This window comes from Ambystoma mexicanum, chromosome 1p, assembly GCF_040938575.1.
Source record: "Ambystoma mexicanum isolate Mex_15411 chromosome 1p, UKY_AmexF1_1, whole genome shotgun sequence".
In the NCBI taxonomy this organism is placed as follows: domain Eukaryota; kingdom Metazoa; phylum Chordata; class Amphibia; order Caudata; family Ambystomatidae; genus Ambystoma; species Ambystoma mexicanum.
The window spans coordinates 367,444,561-367,468,078 of NC_090921.1; the positions used below are offsets into that span (position 1 = coordinate 367,444,561).

At 46.0% G+C, this 23,518-nt stretch overlaps 1 protein-coding gene across 1 annotated transcript in view; it reads right to left on the bottom strand.

The window, feature by feature from the left end:
- CILP2 (cartilage intermediate layer protein 2) overlaps positions 1-23,518 on the bottom strand; it is a 246,031-nt gene that overhangs the window by 43,513 nt on the left and 179,000 nt on the right. The window contains exon 7 of the mRNA XM_069649049.1: positions 2,822-2,930. Within this exon, the coding sequence (XP_069505150.1) occupies positions 2,822-2,930 (109 nt within the window). The remainder of the gene's footprint in view (positions 1-2,821; positions 2,931-23,518) is intronic.

Genomic DNA, 23,518 nt, shown 5'->3' on the forward strand with positions numbered 1-23,518 from the left:
AAGTGTCATTCAGATCGCGCAAGTGCAGAGGTAGGGGGAAAAGGAGAAAGTGCAGGGGGAGGAGGTGGGGGGAAAGTGCAGTACAAGGTAAGTAGTGTAATAAATATTAAATAAGAAATAATATATAAAAAGGGCCAGCTAGTGGCAAGTACGAGGTAAGTGCAGAGCAAGTGCTGGGAAGTGCAGGGAAGGGGGCTGTAGGGATACAGTGACAGTCCCACAGTGCAGGGGGAGCCAGGGAGGCAGTGCAAGTGGAGAGTGGCTGGGTCCTGGACCGAGGTCGCTGAGAGTGGCCGAGATGCAAGTTTAGTGCAGAATTCAGTGGGGAGTTAAGCAGGTTTAGCAGGGGAGAGGGAGAGAGAAGGCAGAAGCGAAGAGGAAGGTTTTGAGGTGCTTCCGGAACCGGAGATGGTTCTCCTCAAGTTTCAGGGAGGCAGGAAGGCTGTTCCAGAGGGAGGCCCCTGCTGCGGAGAGAGATCTACCCCTAGCTCGTTGCTTAGAGAAGCGGCTGACCATGAGGGAGTTGGAGACGGATGAGCGAAGGGCTCGTGAAGGAAGATATTTAGGAAGAGAGAGTTGAAGGTATTTAGGCCCCAGGCCCCAGAAGGCCTTGTGGACAATGCAGAGGGTTTTGAACTTAATCCTCGCAGCCACTGGGAGCCAGTGAAGAGATTTCAGTCCTGGAGAGATACGGTCCCTGGGCTTGAGGCCAAGGACAAGTCTCGCAGTTCTGTTCTGGATAAGTTGCAGAGGGCGGAGAGTGGAGGCAGGCAGATTAAGATAGAGGCTGTTGCAGTAGTCCAGCCTTGGGAGAACCAGGGCTCGGGAGACAGTGAGCTTCTGGGGGAAGGAGAGGAAGGGAAGAATACCTCTGAGGAGGTGCAGCTGGTAGTGTGACTTCTTAGAGACATCAGATATATGAGGAGAGAAGGAGAGTGTGGAGTCGAAGATGACCCCGAGGTTTTTAGCCTTGCAGGTAGGGGCAGGAAGGGGGCCAAGGGAGGCTGGCCAGAGAGCTACAGGGAAGGAGGGAGTGGGTGTGCCGATGAGTAGAATCTCAGTCTTACTGGCGTTAAGGCAGAGGTCATTGGCGGCACACCATTCCTGGATAGCAGACAGACAGTCGGAGATGAGGGAAGGAGAGGAGGAGGCCGAGGGTAGCCTGAAAATGAGCTGGGTATCGTCCGCATAGCACTGGAAGTGGGGGCAGAGAGCGGCGATGCGGTGGGCAAGGAGTGCCAGATACTGGTTGAAAAGCCAGGGAGAGAGGTTGGATCCCTGGGGGACACCACAGGTGGAGAAAAAGATGTCAGAGAGGAAGGAGCCCATTTGGACCTGGGAGGGTCGACCGGAAAGGAAAGAGGTCAGCCATGCCAGAGCCTGACCAGTGATACCCAGGTTATCACGGAGACGGTTGAGCAGGATGGCATGGTTGACAGTGTCAAAGGCAGAGGAGAGATCGAGCAAAATGAGAACACAGGGAGTGTTTGAGTCGAGGTTCAGGAGCAGGTCCTCACGGATGTTCAGGAGAGCAGTTTCCGTGCTTCTGGCCGCTCTGAAGCCGGATTGATGGTCATGAAGATTACCAACAGATTCAGCATGGAGGTTAAGCTGGGAGATGGCCAGTTTCTCCAGGAGCTTGCCCAGGAAGGGAGTAATGGAGATTGGGCGATAGTTGGCCGGGCAGGAGGGGTCGGAAGAGGGTTTCTTGAGGAGGGGGTGCACAAGGGAGTGCTTGAGGGGGGATGGGAAGACTCCAGAGGCGAATGAGTGGTTGCAAAAGTCAGCCAGGGCAGGAGCCAGGGAGTCGATGTGGTCCTTGATGGTTTTGGAGGAACAGGGGTGAACCTGTTTAGACGAGGCTTTCATAGATCGGACTTGTCTGGAAACCTCATCAGCAGAAAAAGGTGGAAAAGCAGAGAAAGAGGGCAGAGGGGCGGCTGCAAGAGAGCAAGAGGAAGAGCCGGGAAGAGAGGGAGGGAGGAGAGAGGAGGAGAGCGAGGACAGGATGTCCTGAGTTTTTGAGATGAAGTGCGAGGCCAGTGCAGTGCAGAGGGCCTGGGAGGGGACAGGAGGGGTAGAGACTGCGGCAGGGTTGGCCAGCTCCTTGCAGATTTTAAAGAGTTCGGCCGAGTTGTTAGATGCCTCAGAGATGCGGGCTTGGATAAGGGCTCTCTTCTTGGTGAGAACGGAGAGCCGGTATTGCCTTTGGAGCAGGCGGCAGGCCAGTTTGTCAGAGGATGAACATGAAGCACGCCATTTCCTCTCTGCCATTTCCTCATACAGCATCACATGTCCTGACAATGGTCCACCATCATCGAACTGGCAATAGGGCAATACCTGAACCGAAAACGCAAAATGCTGGTGTGGGCCAGTTTTGTGGGTCAAAGTGGGCCACTTTTGTGTCCATGTGGGCCAGTTCGATAAGTTACTTCACCATGCAGGTAGTAGTTTTGACCAATGTGACTGAATAAATATTCTTTAAAGTGCACAATTTGCATCACATTTTATCAAAAACCGCCCCCTTGGGTACTACTCAAACAGTCTGTCACAAAAGGAATGAATTGCCATTTGCAGCTGTGGGCCACTTTTTCATTGGTGCTCGAGACAATTGTATGCCCCAGTCCGACCCTGCACATCAGAGTGAAGAATGGGAGAGTATGCAGCTTTTCCCCCACGAAAGAGCACTAATGTTTGCACATCAGTGGGATATAAACACCTGTGACTCCTGACAATATAACTCACAAAGCACACCTCTTTTTGAAAAACAAGATCTAGTCATTGAGCTCTTAATGAATAATTCTTCTTTAGGGATACTCACCAGTGGTACTTCGAGGGTGCAGGATTACCCACGGCGTGGCAGCAGAGGCTCACTCTCTGGCCTTCCATCCGGACTTTGGAGTTGGGGTGCAGAACCATGTAGGGTTTTTCTGGAAAAGGGAAGATGCATAGATTGAAACATCAGTTAAAAATGCAAGAAGAGGAAGAAAAGAAAAGGGAGATGAGGAAGGAGGATGCGACTAAGGAGAGGGGCAGGGTGGGAAGAAGGTGGAAAAGAAGAAGTAGAAGGTGAAAAAGAGGAAGAAGGAGAAGAAGAAGGAGAATGAGGTGGAGGAGGCGGAGAAGAAGAGGAAAAGAAGACAACGAAGATTAAGGAGGAGAAGAAAAAGGAGAGTAGAGATGGAGGCAGAGAAGAAGAAGGAGACTAATAAGAAGGGGAAGCAGAGGAAGGAGAGGGAAGAAGAAGGAGAAGTGCAGAAGGAGACACGGGAGAGGAGAACGTAGAAGGAATAGAAGGAGGAGGGTGTGAAGGAGGCAGATAGGAAGAAAAAGAAGAAGAGGAAGGAGAAAGCAGAGAAGAAGAAGGGGTAGAAGGAGACAGAGTAGAAAAGGGAGAAGGAGGAGAAAGGGGAAGGGGTGGAGAACAAGAAGGGGAAAGAGATGAAGAAGGAGGTAAAGAAGGAGAAGGGGAGAAAGAGATAGAGTAGGAGGAGGAGGAGGTAAATAATGAGGAGAAGGAGGAAGAGGCGGAGAATGAGACGATGATGATGTTCACTGCTCTGGCATTAGGAGAAAGCAACCATCTAGTGTTGATGTTACATTGGATCTAGAGGTCAGAACCATCCCTGTTAATCATTGTACTCAATGAATGCAGACAAATGTTGGTTATTGGGTAACAAGAGCAATATTCGAAGTTAAAAAGAAAATCACAGAGGCAACTAACATTCTCTTGAAACCAAAAAATGAAAGATTGTACTTTCTGCCTGGATAGGAAAAGTGGATTGCTTTCTTCTCACTGCATTTTCCCTTCTAGGAAAGACTCTTTACACTGTTCTTGAAACTGTTTTACCAACTTGTTACACTGTGGTCACTTTTATTTTACAATGTACAAAGTTTACTTACCTGTAAGTGCAGTGGCTTATCTCTTCACTTTTCTTATATAAATATGATATTTAGTAAAAACAATGTAGTGGGAAATGTTGTCTCATTCTGGTATTTGTGAACAGTGTGTACTGCACCTGAGAGTCACCTCACTACACCTGCTTAGGTCTGGGCTTCTTTGCTACGTTACCACCTAGAGAGCTTGACGGAATCAATGGTCCCTTTAAGCCAAAAATAATAAGATCTCCATAAACACCCTGACCCTCCCACTCCAACAGGACTGCATATCCCAGGATGCACTTTGCCTAAGAGAACAGAGGATGCCACATAGCATCAGATATTCCAGAAGGAACTCATTATAGTTGCCAAATCTTACTTACGATCCCTTCAAGTTTTGCTCATATTTTCTCACAGCTATTTCACAAATTCCCATTAGATATCTTTCCAGGATTTTTTAAGATGTCCACCATCACATCTGATTGGAAGAAACCCACTACTGACCCAATAATTCTGAAAACGATCAACCCATCTCCCCATCATCACTATTTGAAAGATCTCATGCATATAGAAACCTAAATGACTCCTCCCGACTCCCCGCCGCCCGGCCAATGGACTTAGTAACGCTATCCAATGTGGCTTCCACAGGAAACACTCCACCGAGGCTGAGCTCACCCGCATCTGTAACTTCCTCACAACTGATCCCCGCTGCCCTCTGACATTTATTCTCATTTGTCTTGATCTCTCTGCTGCCTTTGAGACAGATGATTATCTCCCCCTGTGGTAGAATGCCATTTAGAGAGGGTGGAATAGCCTGAAATGTGTGTTTAAAAAAAAGAACATTATGCAGGCAATTCTGTTTCTGAAGGGGGGGGCTTGCTTATCAGACCCTGCCCCCTTTCATAAAGATCCATGCCAAAAGCATAGTGCAGTCATGTGCGTTTGCTGGGACTGTCTCTTGACATCCCAAGCAACTGCTCTGCTGTGGCAGCAAGTGATGGTCAGATGAACATTCCTGACAGCTACTAGAACACATAATTCAAACAGCCAGAGGAGGCTTTTTAATTATCAGCATCTCTGGTACAAAACCTAATAGTTATGTAGCATTGTCAGACGGGTGACACCTTGAACTGTAAATGTAATTCACGTCTGGTTGCAGAAGTGCGCCTACTAGAACCACCCAATTATCCAGCAAAAGCATAATGATTTCATATTAGTGCTGGTTTGGTGAACAAAGCTTCACTCCTGACAAGGCTGCTGTGTATTAGCTATCTGGCCTGAGTGTCCCCACAGCAACCATGTGGACCCTGCCCTAAGGTCCTGCTCTTTTGATCCCCTAAGGAAGGTGGCACTTTCCTTCAGGGCACAGGAAGTTTACCCTGGAGTTCCCCTGGGAAGGAGCACTTCGAAGACAGTCCTGCCATAAAACGTCACTCTCACACCAGGGTGCTGATCATTGGAGTCCTTTTTAAGTAAGCAAGTAAGCAGACATGGAAAGCGGATAGAGCTAGAGTTGCCCAGAGAAGGTGTTTAGGGCAAGAGAGGGGTTCCACCATCTTGAAGGATGATGATGATCTCTAACCCAACTGCCCCACCCCCTGCATACAAAGCACCATCTATATGAGATCAGGAAACAAGGGGCACTTGTTACAACAGTACGGATTGGACCCTTGATAACAGGTTTGCTTTGTATCAATCCACTGTTACATTTTGGCTTTATAAGGATGAGAAACCCTGCCCTTACTTGATTCATCGTTGGACTTCAAGACAAGAAAGATTGACCTGTAACTCTGTTGGGAGTACAATCTATTCCAAAGTCCTTTGCCATAGAGGTGAAGAGAGAATGCTCTAGGACCTAGGCAAGCTCTTCTTCCTACCCATCGCAAGGGTACATTTGGGGTCTCCATCTTGCTGGTCCGGGCCTACTGCAACTGAGAACCTGATACTTAGGGCCTGATCACTAGTGGTGACCGAACCCTGCAAGTGTGCCCTACAACCCTTCTGGCTGGGAGATGCATTAAGAAATGTCTCGGCTGAACCAGGCCATGAGACCCTTGATTGGGTCTGCCCAGCACTTAGAAGTCAAGGAGCACATCTAGATCTTGTTTCCCCAGCATTGATCCATTTCTGAGCTGGCACAACTACTTTGAGCTGTTACAAGTCACAGGAGCAGGAACTGACACTCACCACTTTCTGATCTGCCAACAAGTTGAGCCACTGACTCTGCCCACCTCCAGCCTTTGCTCTAGCACCTTTGAACTGATCGTTGCCAAAGCACTGCATATCGCCATCTGGCCACCTGGAGCTGATTCAACTGATTCAAGACACTAACTCAACCCATCACTTGTCAATCAAACCAATCAGTACTGTAGAAACCACACTCCACCACTGTGCCGCTTAGAGCTGCCTCGACCGGTTTTGATGCCCACAATCTACTGGGACCACTTATTTGAAATGCCTCGAGGCTGACTCGATCCATTAAAAGTCCAAGAAGCCTGGCTTGATGCTGTTGATCCCCAAAAACAAAAGCTAGAGGTATTTGAAGAGGACCGGTCTCCCACTCTCCTGGTCTCCCTTAAAAGACCTTAGTGTATTTTCAGCCCCCCTATTTGTCTTTTCAAAGACATATCCCTGAACACTGACATTTCTGCAGAAATAGTTTGTCTGAGCACCCATGTCTATCAACTCAAAGGGCCCATTATTTGCAAAGTTTAATTATATGGGTTTCCTTTTCAGGGGTGGATTTTAGCTTTTTTAATTGTGTGAAATATTAGAATTTTTTTTAATTCCTATTTTTCTAGAACCTTGGTTGGCCATTCTTCCATTTTGGTACCACTGTACTATTGTTTGTGTTGCAACTGTATCAGCTCACACCCTTGCTAGATATATAGCCTGCCTTCAGTCCACAATACCAATAGAGGTGAATGAGGCATATACCTGTTGGGCTGTGCCTGTTTCACCATAATAATAGGGATCACTGCTGGTTCAGTAGTAGTCTGAGTGTGGATAGGTGTTTGAGTAGATGTTTTAAAGACTACTCCTCCAGAGCAGTAGTCATTTCATCACACTTCCTGTTTCAGAATCTCTTTATCTTAGAACTCAGGGCACCATCATTAGGGGGCCTATGACTTAGCTGATCACTCCTCCCCCCTTCCCGTGATCATTTGGACTTCTACCAACCCTCCCAATACAGTAAGGATCCACCAAGTGCCTGCATTTGGGCCTCTCCACTTCACGCTGTAGGCATCCTCTTACAGTAAACATTGTTCCTCATTTGATGTCTCATATCATGTATTTATTTATTTCTTATTTATTAATGTATTTATTTATGGGCAGGGTGGAACAATGTTCTTTTGATCACAAAACAATGTACAATAGATACAAAATCACATTTGACGGGAAGCAGCGAGGAGTGACTTTGAGTGGCATTCAGACGAGGATGTGTAGAGTAGTAAATAGAACAGTCACTGGGAATAACACATGGGTCCAAATAGATTAAGTACAATCAACATTAGATATTTTTAAGTGTGGGTAGGAGGTACGACCAGCTGTGTTAGGGATGCAACCAAGATGAATGAAGTGCTTGAGTGTAGGCAGAGAAAGTGAAGGACAGAGGCAGGTTAGAGGTGAGGGAAAATGTTACCTAGAAGGAAGATGTGAGACAGGTTAAAAGAGCAAATCAGAGCGAGGAGGTTGTTTTCAGTTTGGCTTTGAACAAATCAGTGTGGACTGTTTATCAGCTGTCCGGGGGAAGAAAACTCATTGCAAGTGGAGCAAAAAGAGAGAAAGAACAAAAGCAAGAGGAGCCACAGGGGAGATTACGAGAAGGCTTGTAGAGTTGGATAGAGGGTGATAGATACAGTGGTGCCTTACCCTGGATAGATTTGTGAACCAGGAGAAGAAATTTAAATCTGGCCATGATTTGTAGCCTGGTGATGGTAGGAGGAAGTAGGTGTGAAGTGAGGTAGTTCAAAGAGAGTCCTGATAGCAAAGTTAATGATCTTGTAGAGAGGACAGAAAACATGGTTGGGGAGAACAAAGACTATGCTGGAAGAGTAGTCCAGTTTTGAGCAAACCAAAGGGGTTAAGAGATGGTTGGTGATGTTGAAAGGAAGGAGGAGCTTGATTCTACTAATATGTAGGAGCTGAGGTGAGCCGCTGTTGCAGTTTTGGAGATGAAAGTACAAAAGGTGTGAGAAGGGTAATGGATGATGCTGAGGTTTCTAGCTGAAGTAAAGTAAGGTAGAGTGTCGTGTGGGAACTGAATAGGCAGGGGAAGAGATGAGAGAGAACTATTTGGCAGGGAAGAGAGCACCTCAGTTTTGGTAGAGTATAACATCAGAGAGTGTGAAGCCATCCAATATTTTAATAGCAGAGAAAGAGTTGGACATTTTGATAGAAAGATCAGAGGAGAGTTCAGGAAACAAGAAGAAGATTTGTGTGTTGTCTGTAGAAAGTTCTTATGAGAACCCAAAGGAGGGGATTAGTGCCCCCCAAGAGCAGCAGTGTAGTGTAAAGAGTAGGGGGCTCAGGACAAAGCCTTGTGAGACACTAACAGTTGGAGAAGTGAGTTGAGAGGTGGTGTTTTTCTAGGTGACAGATAATTGGCGAGGTGCTAGGTAGGATTCAATCCAGGCTAGGCCGAATCCCAAGAAAGGGGAGAGTATTAAGGAGAGTGATCAACCGTGTCAAAGGCAGCGGACAGTTCAAGGAGAATTAGGTTTGAGAATAGTTTGGAATGCATAGCAGAGGCGATGAAGTTGAAGAGGTTCAGTAGAGCAATTTCTGAGGAGTAGCAGGAGCAGAAACCTGCTTGAATGGGGTCTCCAAGGTTGTGGATGTCTAAGAAATTCCTAAGACGATTGAACACAACCCTTTTGAGTACTTTAGAGTGGTGTGAATGGAAAGACACATGGCAAATGTTTGCTGGTAGGTTAAGGTCAGCCTTGTCCTTTTTTAGGAGATGGATGACCATGGCCTTTTTGAAATTATAGGGAAAGCTGGCAGAAGTTGAAAAGTTCAGCAAGGTGAGAGGCCCCTAAGGGGCAATAGGCTTCACTAGCTAAGGACTAAGACGGTCTGATAGGGCACAAGAAGAGGGGTTTGCATTTATTTGTAGAGATAGGACATGTTCAATATTATTTCGACTAAAGTGGGAGATAGAAACAGAGGATGCCGGTAGAGTGGCCAGAGTGTAGAATGTAAGGGCAGAGTGTGTGAGTAAGGTCAGGCGAGTGTCTGTAATTTTGGAAATATTTACAAAAAAGTATTCAGCAAGGTCATAAGCTGTGAGATTGGAGTTGATATTCACAGGTTTAGGAGGAGTGAGGAGTACGTTTAGGGTGCCCTGTAGCCAGCGAGGATGGGTGGAGTGAGAGTCAATGAGGGTGAGGTAGAATTCTGATTTTTCTTTATCAAGAATGGACTTGAGAGAGTTCAAGGCAGAGAGATAGAGTTGAAGGTCCTCATGCAAGTGGGTACTCCTCGGTTTGCATGCATATCTGTGCAGAGACAGCGTACGAATGGGGTGCCCCGTGGTTGAGGATGCTGAGGCATCAGGTGAGAAGGAGGAGAGTGAGAACTGTAGGTCAGAGAGTAAGGGAGGCATGGTAGAAGGTTTACATTTACTTTTAGTAATAGGTGAGGCAAGTGGTAAGGAGAGGTCAGAGGGTGGAAAGGAGATGGAGTTGGAAACAATTTTGTGATCCGATATGGATGGTGTTATGGTAGTATTAGAGGTTGACAGAGTGGTTGAGATGAACAAGAGATCCAAATTGTTAACCCATGTGTGGGTAGGCAGGTTATGGATAGAGTGGAGAGCATGGTCACTAAGAAAAGACTGAAGCTCAGATTTCTGAGAAGTGGTTGGCGAGGGAAGGTTAAAGTCACCTAAGAGCTTGAGGTGATATTTAGTGGAAAGAGAATAAAGGAGTTGCCGAGGTTCATCAAATAATGGTCTAGTGGGACCAGGAGGGTGATAGATGGAGTTGATGTGAACTGAGTGAGGCAGAGAAATAGTAGAGATGTTGAATTTAAAAGAGGTAGGAGTGAACATGGCATTGGAGATTTGTGATGCATTAAGGCACGAAGAGAGTAGGTCTCCGATGCCTCCACCTCTGCCAGTCAAATGAGGAGAGTGAATGAAGTATAGTTTGGCGAAAAAACACCAGAGTAGCTCTGTGAGATGGAGAAAACCAGGTTTCAGTGATAGCAAGGAGGCCTAGGGGAGGAGACCTGGCGTGATGAAGGTAGTTTTGGTGCATGCTGTGTGATGTATTGACCCACTCCGCTATCTTATGCAGCATCACTCTGATAGTTATGGTGCAAGAAACAGCAACAATGGCGGCAAAACCTATGTGCGAGCCAAAAACCTACAAAAAATGCGTTTTTGAACACACAATAAGATGGGTGCACAACCTACCACCCATGGTGCATGTGTTGTGGGATAGAGCACACTCTACAGAAAATGTGCCAGTGGGCTCCATGACCAGCAAACAGAGTGCAGAGAGAGAAACAGCACTTTGTAAATGAAACTCCAAAATGTGCCTATAAATGACATTTGCTTTGTTGCTAAAAACTCAGAAATGCCTATAACACAACACTTCTCAACATTCAAGATCTTGCTTGGCACTAAAATTCATGTTTGTTGGAATTAGGAGGTGCAAGGGAGTTATTGGAAAAGGACAGAATTAAAGTAGAAGGGCAGAAGTGAATGTCTTATTTGGCACAGGATCAGGAAACAACGTGACTCACAACACCAATTAAAGTAAGCATTGGCAAAGGCAACAGTTTGGGCTTTTCTGTAGGCATCTGAAAGACACTTGCCAGGCACTACCATGGTGGTATTTACTGGTCATTGATGGCAGCAGGTGTGAAATGTATGTATATATTTAAATTTGCAGAGCGCAACAAACCAAGGTGATAGGGCATCTGGGCACTGGCCGGAGACCGAAAGTCAGACAAACAAGCAAGTGTGCAGCTTCCCCTCCCTCTGTTGTGCAGGTAAATCAGCCTGTCTCTGGAAAGTGTGCAGTTGTGAAACAAACACTGCACATGACCTTTAATTTTTCATACATTAAATGTATTCAAAGACATCTCGTTAAAAAACCACTTGTGCATTAGACAAATGTGGAGCACAATAAATGCTTCCTCCAAAATTGTCACACAATACAAATTTTAAACACAACATAAGACATCATTGTAACAAATAGAAGCAATTTAGAGAAAAGCAAAGACGTAGGTGATAAAGAGTTTTCCTACTCATTAAGGTGCATCAGTACCATGATAAAACATCAAAATACCAAGCTTTGGGGTTAGTGCAGTAAAGTGCTATATGTGAAGCACCACAAATATATGTGGGAACTTGTTCTATTCTTGCAGGTAGGAAATGGACATGCAGATAGACCTAACGTGTTTAAGCCTCCTGATTGGTGGCACTCGGTATTGTGATTCCAGATTTTGCTCACAGTCCTTACATTGGCTTCTGGATGCTATCATTTTCCTGTGGTTAGATTGTCTTTTTATTTTGTGCAATAGGGATGGATATATTAAAGAATATCTGGTCAACACGGGGTGTTTCAGCCCTTAATTGAAGTTCCACCCGTTCCCAGCGTTCTTCTTATGTAGTTTATATTTGTGCCTTCATCAGGAAATATATAAAGTTTGAATATAATATACCACCAATCTTACAGCTACCCCTTCATCTTGTCTTTCAAAACTGAACTTGATTCACACACAGGGATGGTTAGAAATGTCTTTTCTTGTATAGCTACTTATAGTTACGTAGTTAATCACGGTCATCTCAGCTGGTGGGCGTAGAAACCTAATGTTACACCTTATTGCTGGATTGGTCAGCAAGCAGCCGTTTAGTGGGTAGCTTGACTGCAATTACGTCTATTCACTTCCCATATGAGCGTGCGACTGTGGTTCAATGACTGAGGAGGTGTTTTGGGTGGAGAGGGGCAGGAACTGGGTGGGAATGCCCGTAGGGATTAGCAGCAAGGCCATGGGCAGTCAAGGGGTGGACAAGTAACCAAACAACACGTACAAGCTGTGTGTCCATTCTCATGGTCCATTTCTCCCTATCTGTTCTCTAATGGAATAGTTTTGGCTTATCAATGGTGCAAGCGCCACCTAATAGCCCGCACTAAAAAGACAGTCTAAGATACTAATGTAACTTTTCGTCCTTTTAGTCCTGGATTTCCCCATTATAAATCCAAGGCTACGAGTCTCAAAATGAAAAGTTAAAACCAGGACTGGATTAGCAGCTACCCAATGGAATGGATAATGTTGGTAAATATGACTACTACAACCTACATTTTTCTAATCACCTGTCTGTTGAACTGTGCTGGATGCTTTTGCCTAACCACCATAAATATGACTGCCAAGTCTGACTCAGATACACGCAAGAAACAACACTTGGTACGCATTTAAACTGCCCAGTTACCTTCTTGCTCTCTCAGGGGCCCCTCACTACCCATGGACCCATTCCATGCTAGGCTTCAGTACCCAATGTCCTCATGCTCTTTTTACAATATAATGGTAAAAGGGTGCAAATACTCCACGGTGTAATTTCCAGCCCATGCACCATCATATTCTACACAATGGGGGAAAAAAGAATTTAGAAAAAAAAAACAATTCTATACCTGCTGAATATATTGCTGAAAACTATTCACAAGTTGTAAAGTCACCACTTTGCTGAAACACAAACGGCCTCAGTTTGATCAACTCAAAGCTTCCGCCATCAGCTACAGGTCTATATGACCAAACGACCTACCCAACCCTGACTGCCACTGCACAATATGCCCTCATGCAACCCACCTTCACGCACAGCCGCAGGTGCCATACCAGCAACCAGGTGGACAACAAATTTAACAGATGACCCATTTTACATCAGAATGTCACTCTGTCCCCTGTGTCCTTCCCTACCAAGATCTATGCACCCTCACCCTGATCATGCCTGTTTCAAGAGGCACAATGATTGAACCCTTAAGACACGTCTTGCCAGGTCGGTCTCCAAGTGGTGCCCCACAAGACTGTATTCCTCACTGTCACTGTGACAATTACAAATTCCTCTTTGGCATCACCACCACATTCAATGTGGCCCCCATCAGTCAAGTTGTGAGTGGTGCTGCCTCTCTGGTGGACTCGGTCAGTTTCAAACCTTAGGATTCTGTCTTAAAGCAGGGGAAGAATGGGTGGGGCGATTCCCAATGTGGGGAGACTAAAGCCATATCATTGGGCACACAGCATCCGTGTGCCCTCTTCTCCCTAAAGTGGACCTGCCAAAATTCTTCCTTCCTTCAATTGAGCCTAAAACCAAGATAAATAATCTCTGGTTTTGGTGAGATGATGATCTCTCCCTCATGCTGCCAGAACAGGAGTGAGGTAGTCTTTTATATTCACCAGCAAAACCCTTAATTCATATGGATAACAGTGCCCGATTCTGCGGCCGCACTCTTGTTTAGTTTATGCAGGCCCAAAAGCCTGGGAGGGAAGCTCAGGGCAATGTGCTCACCTTGGGAACAAGACAATGCCATGCAATATGGGTTCGATAGCCAGTCCGTGGTGAAGTCAGTGATTAAGCACGGCTGATTAATGGGGCTCTAACCAGGCACCAAGCTGCTAATCATCGCAGATCACTGCAATAGCTCTGTTTTAAATCTAGAATTGATTTTGGGATCATGCTTCTTTGCTCTCAATTTCATTCCTGGCCGGCCGCCATTACTGTGCTCTGCTAAAATCTCAAGATACATCACCATGTGCACCCTCTAGTCTTCAGATGAAGAATTCTTGACTGTCCCTCTTACAAAAAGGACCAGGCAGTCAGCCAAAGCCTTCAGAATACAGGATCTAAGACTTGGAGCAGGCTTTGCCTGGCCGTTCGCTGCACCAGTGCTGTCCCTAACAGCAGAAGAGATAGGAAACAACTTCTCTTCCCAACCCCCGGGCCACTCTGTGCAATTCTGTTGAGGCAGATACATGATGTCTTGTGCTTCAGGACAGTTCATTGTTTATAAGGGCACCTTACAAATGTCTCCACTCACTCTCAGTTAATAGTATGTCTCACTAAATCTAGCTTCCATTCAATCTTCCCTGGCTGCTCAACATGTGGCAAAGCCAATCAGACTCCTTCACCAGCACCTTCCCCTCTCTAACCTACAGTGTTTTTGATCATCCTCATCCACTCCAGCCAGTGGTCGAAGTGGGCGGGAGCGGTCGGGAGCAGTGCTCCTCTACTTCTTTTAATTAAGTTTTACCGTTCCTATACTTTTATCTTACAGATAAACCATTCCGGAACAGTTTCGTTTTAAAATAAAAGTGTAGGAAGAAGTGGAAACCTGCACTTTCAGTGAACTGCACAGAACGTTCCGTTAAACAGCAGGTAGATGTGTTTTGGGGAGGGGGCATGGCGATGGAGTTTGTGGGGAGCGGTGCAGACCAGTAGGGAACATAGTTCCACTTCTTTTCGTACACTTCGGTCACAGACTCCAGCTTCACGCAGGTGGCCTCCTTCAAAGCAATTCAGGAATAATTGTACCCAATGCAATTGGTAGGATGGATCTTTCTTAAAAAAACGAATCCCAAACGCTTGAGGTACAATATTGCAAAGCCGACATGTTCGCATCTTGAAACTCGAGCTTTTGGGATTTTCTTCATATATCCCCCGCTTTACATTTCATGTATGCGGGACACACCGCGCAACCCCCCAACCCAATTTACCGTACAATGGGGGCGGGGAACACCCCTGCAGCCCCCGCTCCCTTTGTACGGTATAATGGGAATTCGTCATTTTCGTTTACTGCCAAATGCGCTGTAAATGTGCATTCGTTTTTTCCGTTATTTTGGTACGGTACCAGTAGCACATAGTTGATCTAGCTGGCGAAGTCCATCATGAAATTATAAATACTTGGGCCATTGTATGGAAATGTTCTGGATTCCCAGGTTTGACGACATGGTCGTAGAAGACTGGTCGTAGAAGACTGTGCATGCACCTTTTACTAGCCCCCTGCATCCTGGGAGTCCTCAAAACCAGTAATTGAAGCCTTGTGACACACCCTGGCATATCATCAAGATGGACTTCCGCTGCCTGCATGCATATTGAGGCTCGTATCTTAAAGTGACTTCTCCCATTACCGGTATTTGTGTTCACTTACTCCACCAGCTAATAACCAGAGTCATACCGCTCTATAGTCTTTGTAGTGCTTGGTAATCTATTTGGATGGGCTCTGACTCTGATTTGGATTTCAAATCAGACGTGTTGCATGTTTGACTCAACATGTATGCAGAGGCGTAGGCAGGGTAGTGCCTGAGGGGCAAGGCCCACCCAAAATCTGTAAATGCCCACTCAGCAGCGCTGTGTGGGAATTTACAGATATGTTTGTCAGTGCAGTGGGCCCAACCACATTAGCATCAGGCTACATTTGCTAGACAATCCTGACTACGCCTCGGCATGTATGCCTCCGAGACTGCCGAGCTTACTTGTATATCTGCCTGCTGCGACCAGGTCTTGTCAGCATTTTGTTGGGGGTTCATAGTGGCGGGTGGCGGAAGCCACCAGCGGACTTCATCGGCAAGAAGTCACTGTTTATTGCTGTTGTCCCATCCTCTCCTCCACTCCTGCAGTCCTTTACTATGGGCCTAGGTGGAACGTCCTTCAGAGGAAGGCCCCCTATGAGCTGGTTCAGGACAGACAGCATTTTGCTATATTTGGCTAAAGAGAGCCTGGCTATCACTGGATCTTCGTACCAAGGCTTTCCTCCTTAGTAGGGTTGTGTTTACTGTAGAATTAGTACCCGGCAGAGGGGGGTGGCGACTTCCCAGGCAATGAGGAGGCTCGCAACAGGGGCATTACCAGACAGTAATCCCGCCGCCTTGAGCCTCCTCAGGGTTGGAGGCCACCATCTTCCATGCCAGGGAATGAGGTAAGTGGTGTCCCCAACCCTCTCCCTTCCCTCTCCTAAATCTCTCCCTTCCCTCTTCTACCCTGCTTTACTTCATATTTCCCCCTCTCCCCTCCCCCCACTTAACTTATTCATTCTTGTGCAGATCAGGAACAGACGCGCCGAGTACACTTCTGTCCCTGGCATGTCTTCTCCCGATCTGCAACACATTGCCATGGAAAGGGAGATGGGACTACATGTAGTCCCTTCTCCTGCTCCTTGTCAGCCATTTTTTTTGTTTACTTTTTTTCAATATTTTTGATGGCCGCCATGGAAATGGAGAAGGACCTACGTCTATTCCCTTCTCCCTTTCCATGGTGGCCATTTTCTTTGTTTACTTATGTTTTAGTTTTTTCAACGGCCTCCGTGAAAAGGGAAAACGGACTTCGTTTTCCATTCCATCGTGGAGATTTCATGTTTTTATTTTTAATTTTCTTCGGTTGCAAAACGCTGGAGCATCTTGCAACCAAAAAATACACTGTTAGTACCCTGGTCTAACGGGCGAGGGTACTAATAGCAATAAGCCCGTAGACGGAGGGGACATTAGTGCATCAGGTAATGCCTCTGGGCCCACAGTTACAGACCCAAGCCAAATGCTCCCCTACCCCCGTCTCAGGGCTTATCACTTAATTAAGTAAAGAGATGGAAGGGGGACTTGGTCAATAACGGCCAAACATCCCCGGGCTTCCACAACGCCTAACGGGTGATATCAGCTAAATCCACCAATGTCAAGTACATTAATGCTATTCGCACACATGGGCTCCTTCTGACGTGCAAACATTGTTTTTTCTTCAAAGGAAATCAAATTCACACCTACAGCACAAACCTGATTTCCTTTAAAAAACCCTACAAAACATGACAGACATGATGGAATGAAATAGAAAGGGATGTATTCTTTTTTCTACCTTTCCGGCAGTCATCTCGGGAGCATTGGCCATGGTGTCAAGGGACAGGAGCAACGGTGTGCAGATAGTTGGGATGAGGCAGGAGGCAAAAGGTTGGAGGAAATGTGAAGACAGCATCTAGGTGGTTGGTGTATGCAGGAGCCACAGAGGTGCACAAAAGGAAAGGATGTGGAGAAGATAATGGCCGACTGAGGAGAGGTACTTGCAGGCCACAGTGGAATGTGGGCTAATACTGACTAATCCAGCCCGTGTTCCCACCAATTGGAATGCTTGGTGACTTTCCACAACAGGCTAATCAGTGCTCTACTATGGCCCCGGGTAGATTGATTTATTCTTATGCATTTCTCACAAGACTGAAAGGACTTTGTCCCATTGCTCCACAAACCCTCATAATAGTAGGGAGTTGGCAATCAGTCTCAAAGACTGGTAAAAAAGTGGGTTGAAGACTACCTCCTTCGACTGTAGGTGTATTGACTGCTGATCACTTCTTAACCACTCTCTAGGCAGATCATAACTGAGCATAAGCTTCACACCCTATGCCTGGTCGAAATCTGTTTTTCTGAGATGGCTTTGGCCAAAATTCACAATCTGTTACCTAGTCCCTATTTTATTACGAGGCTAAATTAAGCAAAGAAAATTGGGGTGGGCATGTTGATCCATAGAGAGCCCTTACTGGTTACGGGAGGATATGATGTATACCCCTTGATATGTCTTTCAGCAGAAGTTCAGTTACATTACTCCAAGTTGTGGTTGCTTTTTCTTTAAGGCCTCAGGGGCAGGACGTGGCCATTCTAACGCCACTGCTGAACATTCTGGCAAATAGCTGCTTAGTTGTTTTGCATGTCAGCTTAGTTGGGGATTTCAATGCCTGTACTGACCGAGCTGGTGATAACCTGGCATAGACACTACAGGAACACGCCTTATCTAACATCTGAGCATTCAAGGCATGACACATGTTCATAGGCACGCTCTTGACATGCTATCTCCATTGGGGTCTGGGCTGTCTTGGAGGTTTCTCGACAGGTCTGGTCTGACCACTCACTGGTTAGGCTTCTCCCTTTCATTGTCAATGGGACCCATAAGAAAAAGGCCATGGCCACCCAAATAATTAATAGGGAGAGAAATGGATTTCCCCCAGAATATTTGAAGGTCACCTGGCAGAATCTGCAGAGAGCTTCACTGCAGGTTGGCTGTGAAATGCAGCTTGAACTAATGTGCTTCTTGGTCGATAAAGTATTGAGCGTTAGTGTTCCTTCACTCCCACAATGCCCATGGCTCTCAATCAATCTTAGAGCTTTACAATGGGGTGCTTACATACCATCAAAGAGCCACCTGGGAGGCCAAAGAGAGTAATGGCACACGATTACCACCACAGTGGCTAATATCGCAGACAGGCTTTTCCCTCCGATCCATAAACTATTAACTCCACAATGCTTACAAACTCCAACCTGACCTTGGGCAGACACTTGCAAATGTCTTTCATGACACAATCTGCTGGCCACATTAGATGGCATCTCACTTTATTCCAATATTCTACACAAAGATGGAATTGCTGCAAGGCAAGCTTGAGATGCCTGCAAAAATGGGTCACTAACCCTGGGCATCGTAGATCTCATAAAGTTTATAATCCCACACACCAATTTATGTGTGAATGGAAGACACTTTCAACAAGAGTTTGAGCGGCCATGGTACTAAAAATGAGACCTCAGTATGCTAACCTCTCTATGGCAAACCTCGAACGAGAGTTCTTACAATAAAAATCTCAGAAAGCACTAAAACACTTTAATGACATCTTCTTGGTCGGTACAGAAGGTGAAGATTCTCGTAAACAATTCCAGGAGTCACTAAATGGATTCAACCACTGCATTAAGTCCACCATGGAATATTCCAAAAAGAGCATACGCTTCCTTAATATCACTGCCTCTGTTGGAAGGAACGACCATCTTGAAATAGCGATATGCAAGTCACCCACGGACAGGACTAAATACCTGCACAGGGCAAGATTCCATCAAAGTTACACAAAGCAGTGCGTTAACTACAGCCAGGACATCCGGTACTAGCTCATATGTTCCAACAGGAAGACAAGGCACAATCAGTTTACCCCACTCATTTCAGTCTTCTTGAAAAAGTGCCATTCAGTGAAAGGATGGGCCTACATCGATACACTATATCGAACCACACAGCTGAAATGCCAGTTGGTTGATATGTCATGTAAAATGGGTTCTGTGAGGAATTTGACCATCCGCAAGGTGGGTATGTGCTTGCCTGGGCTTTTTTGAAATTTTAAATGGAATTGAATGATGGTAGATCAACCTCTGGAAAATGTGTGGGGATAATCCACACACATTTACATATGCTCATCTCACGACATTCGCGTGTACCCATGTGCACTGGGAGGACACCACCTACAGGTGCAGCCCCCTCTGTCATATTTAGTTGGGGTATGACAGGAGGAGTACATGATGCATCTACAGAAGGGGGAGGGTCAAACCTTACCCCTGCCATGGCAAGCCTAATTAACTAACAAAGGTTTGATGGATCTGCCCTGTCCTATTGTTGGGCCCTATACCGGGTGGCAGAAACCTGCATACTAATCAGAAAGTAATTCAAACAGGCCCACATAGGGCCTGGCTACAGAGGTTAACAAAGAAGACAGGAAGCCCCAACAACCTTTCATGTGCAACTGTGTCAACCTGATGCCAGCTCCCACCCTCAGTATCGATTGACAGTGAAATGTCATGTCTGTGACTGCGTGTTTACAGTAATCATTCCCCGCAGGGGATCCCCATTCAGAAGGTACGAGTATGTGGTTTGATGGATCAAGAAAGTCTGGTCTCGCTTTAATCAGGAATCACAGAGAGCTCCAATAACGAGAGAGACCCTTTGATCCACAAAAAAGAGGAAGATGGTTGGGACTTAGTATTGCATGTTTTCACCCCTTTACCTTTTTTGTTGCAAAGCACTCTGGTTATGACCTCACACATGCAGAGGTTTGTTGGTGGGGACTCAGGATTGGTTCATTAAGGCAGGCTTAGCCTACATCAATCCCTGTGGTTCATGTGGCTTTAAGAGAGGGCCACACCCCCGTGTAAGCAGATCATCTGCAGGCTTCACCAGAAGCAAAAGTAAGAACTCATCATTGGACCCTGAATGAAGGTACAGTCTGCCTTACATCTTCAGCCAGTGAAGGAAGGCCAGGATTTCCAAAGAGGGAAGCAAGATCCCTCCCCTAAACATCTCCCAGAGAACAGAGGGAGATACCAAATCCAGTGAACCCTCCAGCAGCTCCAGAACCGGTGCCCAGCCAGAATGCAGTATGCCTTGCTAGGCTCTGCAGCAAGCCTCCTAGGTAGGAAGTGCCAGAAGGTCTCTGAACCCTAAACCAAGGACAAGGCAACACAGTACTCAGCTTTGGGTGGTCCACCTTAAAGCACAAAACAAGCCTATTGAAGAAGCTGGAAGAAGTGCCTCGACAAGCATCTACCGACGTCCACCTTAAAGGACATGTTCGAGCCTGTCAAACACTCGAGCTGCAATTGACTGCACCGCTGACTGTTGTTACGCTGCAGTTGCTAAAGCCGCCTGAGACACCGCGACCCGTGCTTCAGAAATGCCATCCAGCACTGAGAGAACGATACCTGACCCTAAGCTGCTGTGTACGCCAGCCTACAGCTGTGCGTCCAGCCTCACTCGCCTGACTGGTTGCTGCCTGATATCCGCAGCTGTCTATCATCTTGAACTCTGTTGCAGAAGCTGCAAAACACACAGAAACGACTCGTCAATCCCCAATAACACCTACAAGCACAAGGTACATTGTTGTTCTGTCCCCCTGGTCCTTCTCCAAAGGCCCCTAGGGAAATTGTGCAACCCATTGCTCCCTTTATGCTGAAACCAAGTATCATTGAACTATTGTGATTATTTACTATACCGACTACCCTCCTGTCTGTATCCAGAGTACATCCCTTTTCCTTCTTTGAAACTGTCTGTCCTCTGCATTCCTTTACAGAGTGGGTTGTATTTCGTAGTGTTGCTAGAACTGTCTGTTGTGATAATAATAAAGTAGATATCTGTATACAACCTTGACTGTACAGCCCTGTTTATCATAGGGTAATAATTGTATTTTCACTGTGTAGCAACTAAGCAACGATCCATGACCGTTTGACCTTTCGGCAATAAGCCTGCCGTTCCATCCACGTTACCAAAATTGCCCAAGGATGTTTATACTCTGCTTGTGTTTCCAATCTGTACATATACCTTCTGGTGTACTAGAGTTGATGGTTTAGAAACCAATATTCATCCCTGGACCACTGGTGCCCCGGAAGTTGATTCATCACAGGCACACATTGCATGACATGATCTATCAGTGATGGTTTCAAAGGATGACCTTTCTAATAATACACACAGAAGAACGTTGAAGCTAAAGAACCTGAAGATGCTTAACCTAAATGACAGACATCTGAACATAGATATAGGACTCTTGACACACTATGGCCAACTTTGAACCCAGGACCGACAAGGCAACCCTCCAGTATCACCTCACACCAACAGCTGTTGGACACTACTTTTCTGGACCCACAATAGGAGAGGACATAGGAAATCAACAACCAAGACTTGGGTGTCTGGGCTCAAATGTTAGGCACCCATTGTCGAGCATGAGGCATACGAAGATCAGAGCGAGCCTGGCAACAATCTAAATGGGTAATGCATTTTGCATTTGCCATACTGTATTCAAGCCAGGATACCATTGTGAAGCTTGGGAATTGCTGAGGTAACATTGAAGACTGTGCCAGTTTAACCGTGAGAACATATTTTGTAGTGTCAGTTTGTACACCAGCCAGTAAACATTAGCCATTGCATTGGAATCCCTACATGGTGCTGATGCTACGCAGAGGCTGCAAAACACACTTGTAAACTCTATGTGAGGAAAATGCAACCCATTCCCTGCTTTCAAATTGTGTGAAATTGAAACATTTTTCAGTGACAAATGTGCTATTCCCAGCTTCAGGAAGTTACATGACCTCGTTTTTCAAGACCTGCATCTCATGCGTATCATTCCTTCACCCAATCCAACCTAAATTGAACATGCTTGTTTTTTTCTTTTTGCTTTGAGAATGAACTGACTAGTGGGTTTTCCTTTTCGAATTATTTCACTCTGCTCCATCTAATGAAGGGACTTTGATAAGCTAATGACTAAGGGACTTGGGATAATGCATTGTTCCATCTCTGCATAATATTTCCAGTTAGTCCAATAAAAGATATAAAAACCTGCATTTTGTGTTAACAAAATCACCAAAATAAGAGGAGACATTGAGGCGAATCCTCAAATGCTGCGAAAGTATCTGAACCCTCTCGACACCCGGAAACTATTTTTCTTTCTGTCCCATCAGCCAGAATACAACCTTTGTTATTTAAAAGACACTATGCCTAGTGAGTCTAGAAATTAACTCATCCCGGCCTGGCCCCCATCTGCTCAATAACGTCTTACATGAGGGTCTGTGGCCAGGTGTTTTCCTGATGAAGCTGTCACATGATGCCATTCTTGAGGCAAAATATTACCCCATCATCTTTTTTGCCTCATCTGTGAGGTCATTAATCAGCTCCAGACTTATTTGGCATCTCTTGGGATTCTTGGCAATAGTCACCTGGGGTTTCGACCCATGCATGGCACCAACAACACCCTTCTAGATGGGAAATATAACATCTTATCCAAGGAAAGATTGCACTGTACCACTGTTTCTGGTACTGCCTGACCTCTCTGCCTTCAACACTGTGGATTTTAACGTCTTATTGTCACATTTGGAGGAAGTCCTATATCATGTAGCTCCTTTCTGGATGCCATATGTCAACAGTTAACTTTGGAGACCTTAACTTCAGCTAGATGGTCAATGAGTGTTGTATTCTCCAGGGTTTGCCACTGTTACCTGTGCTATTTAACATTTATTGTTGCCCTGTCTTCACCCTGATCTACTCGTTTAATGTAAGGCGCCACTCTTAAACTGATGGCACTCAACTTTACTTCATGGTGGGAGGCACCAGTGACCACATATAGCTATTGGGAGAATGCCTGGTGGGATCTGATCTAGGCCCATCCTCCCAAGACTAAATTGCACTGACTCTGCCTTCTTTCAACTTCACAGACTGAGGAGCCCATCACTACATCCCAAAGGAAGAAGACGCCCTGGCAGTGGGAGTGCCTACGTGTTCTTATTATACCAGCCTAATATCTGAAGACCCATCGGCTGCAGCTGGCATTGGCTCAAAGGACGGTGGTCTGGATGATCTATGCAGCTTGCAGAGGCGATTACATTTTACAGAAGAGCTAACCACTGGGTACTTATGATGCCAGAATTAACTTTGATGTCACCTCCTTATTTACCCAGCAAAATCAGGAGATACTGCTCTGTTCGAGGACCCTGCTGTCATCTGACATTTTCGCCTTGGTCAGTGCCCTCATCAAAATAGCCTTCCTTGGGACAGAGAGGTTTCAAAATTAAAGATACTATCCTTAGAAACAGCCCACATGCCTCCTTCTGTAGCAGCGCACAAACTTGACTGCTTTTTGGAGAGACCCAAATATGATGTGTGCATGCCATAGTTAGAGCATCACCCTCACTATATGCATTGAAGCCTCTTCTACAGGTGCCCTGCACCACACCACAAATAACCACATCAGTAGGGCAAAGCACCATTTTGCATGGCTGTCCCATCGGCTCCAGACTACCACATCTCCACTACACCGACCATGCTGCCCTGTAATGGAGCATATGCTGCTGCTAAACCTCCAACAGCTTG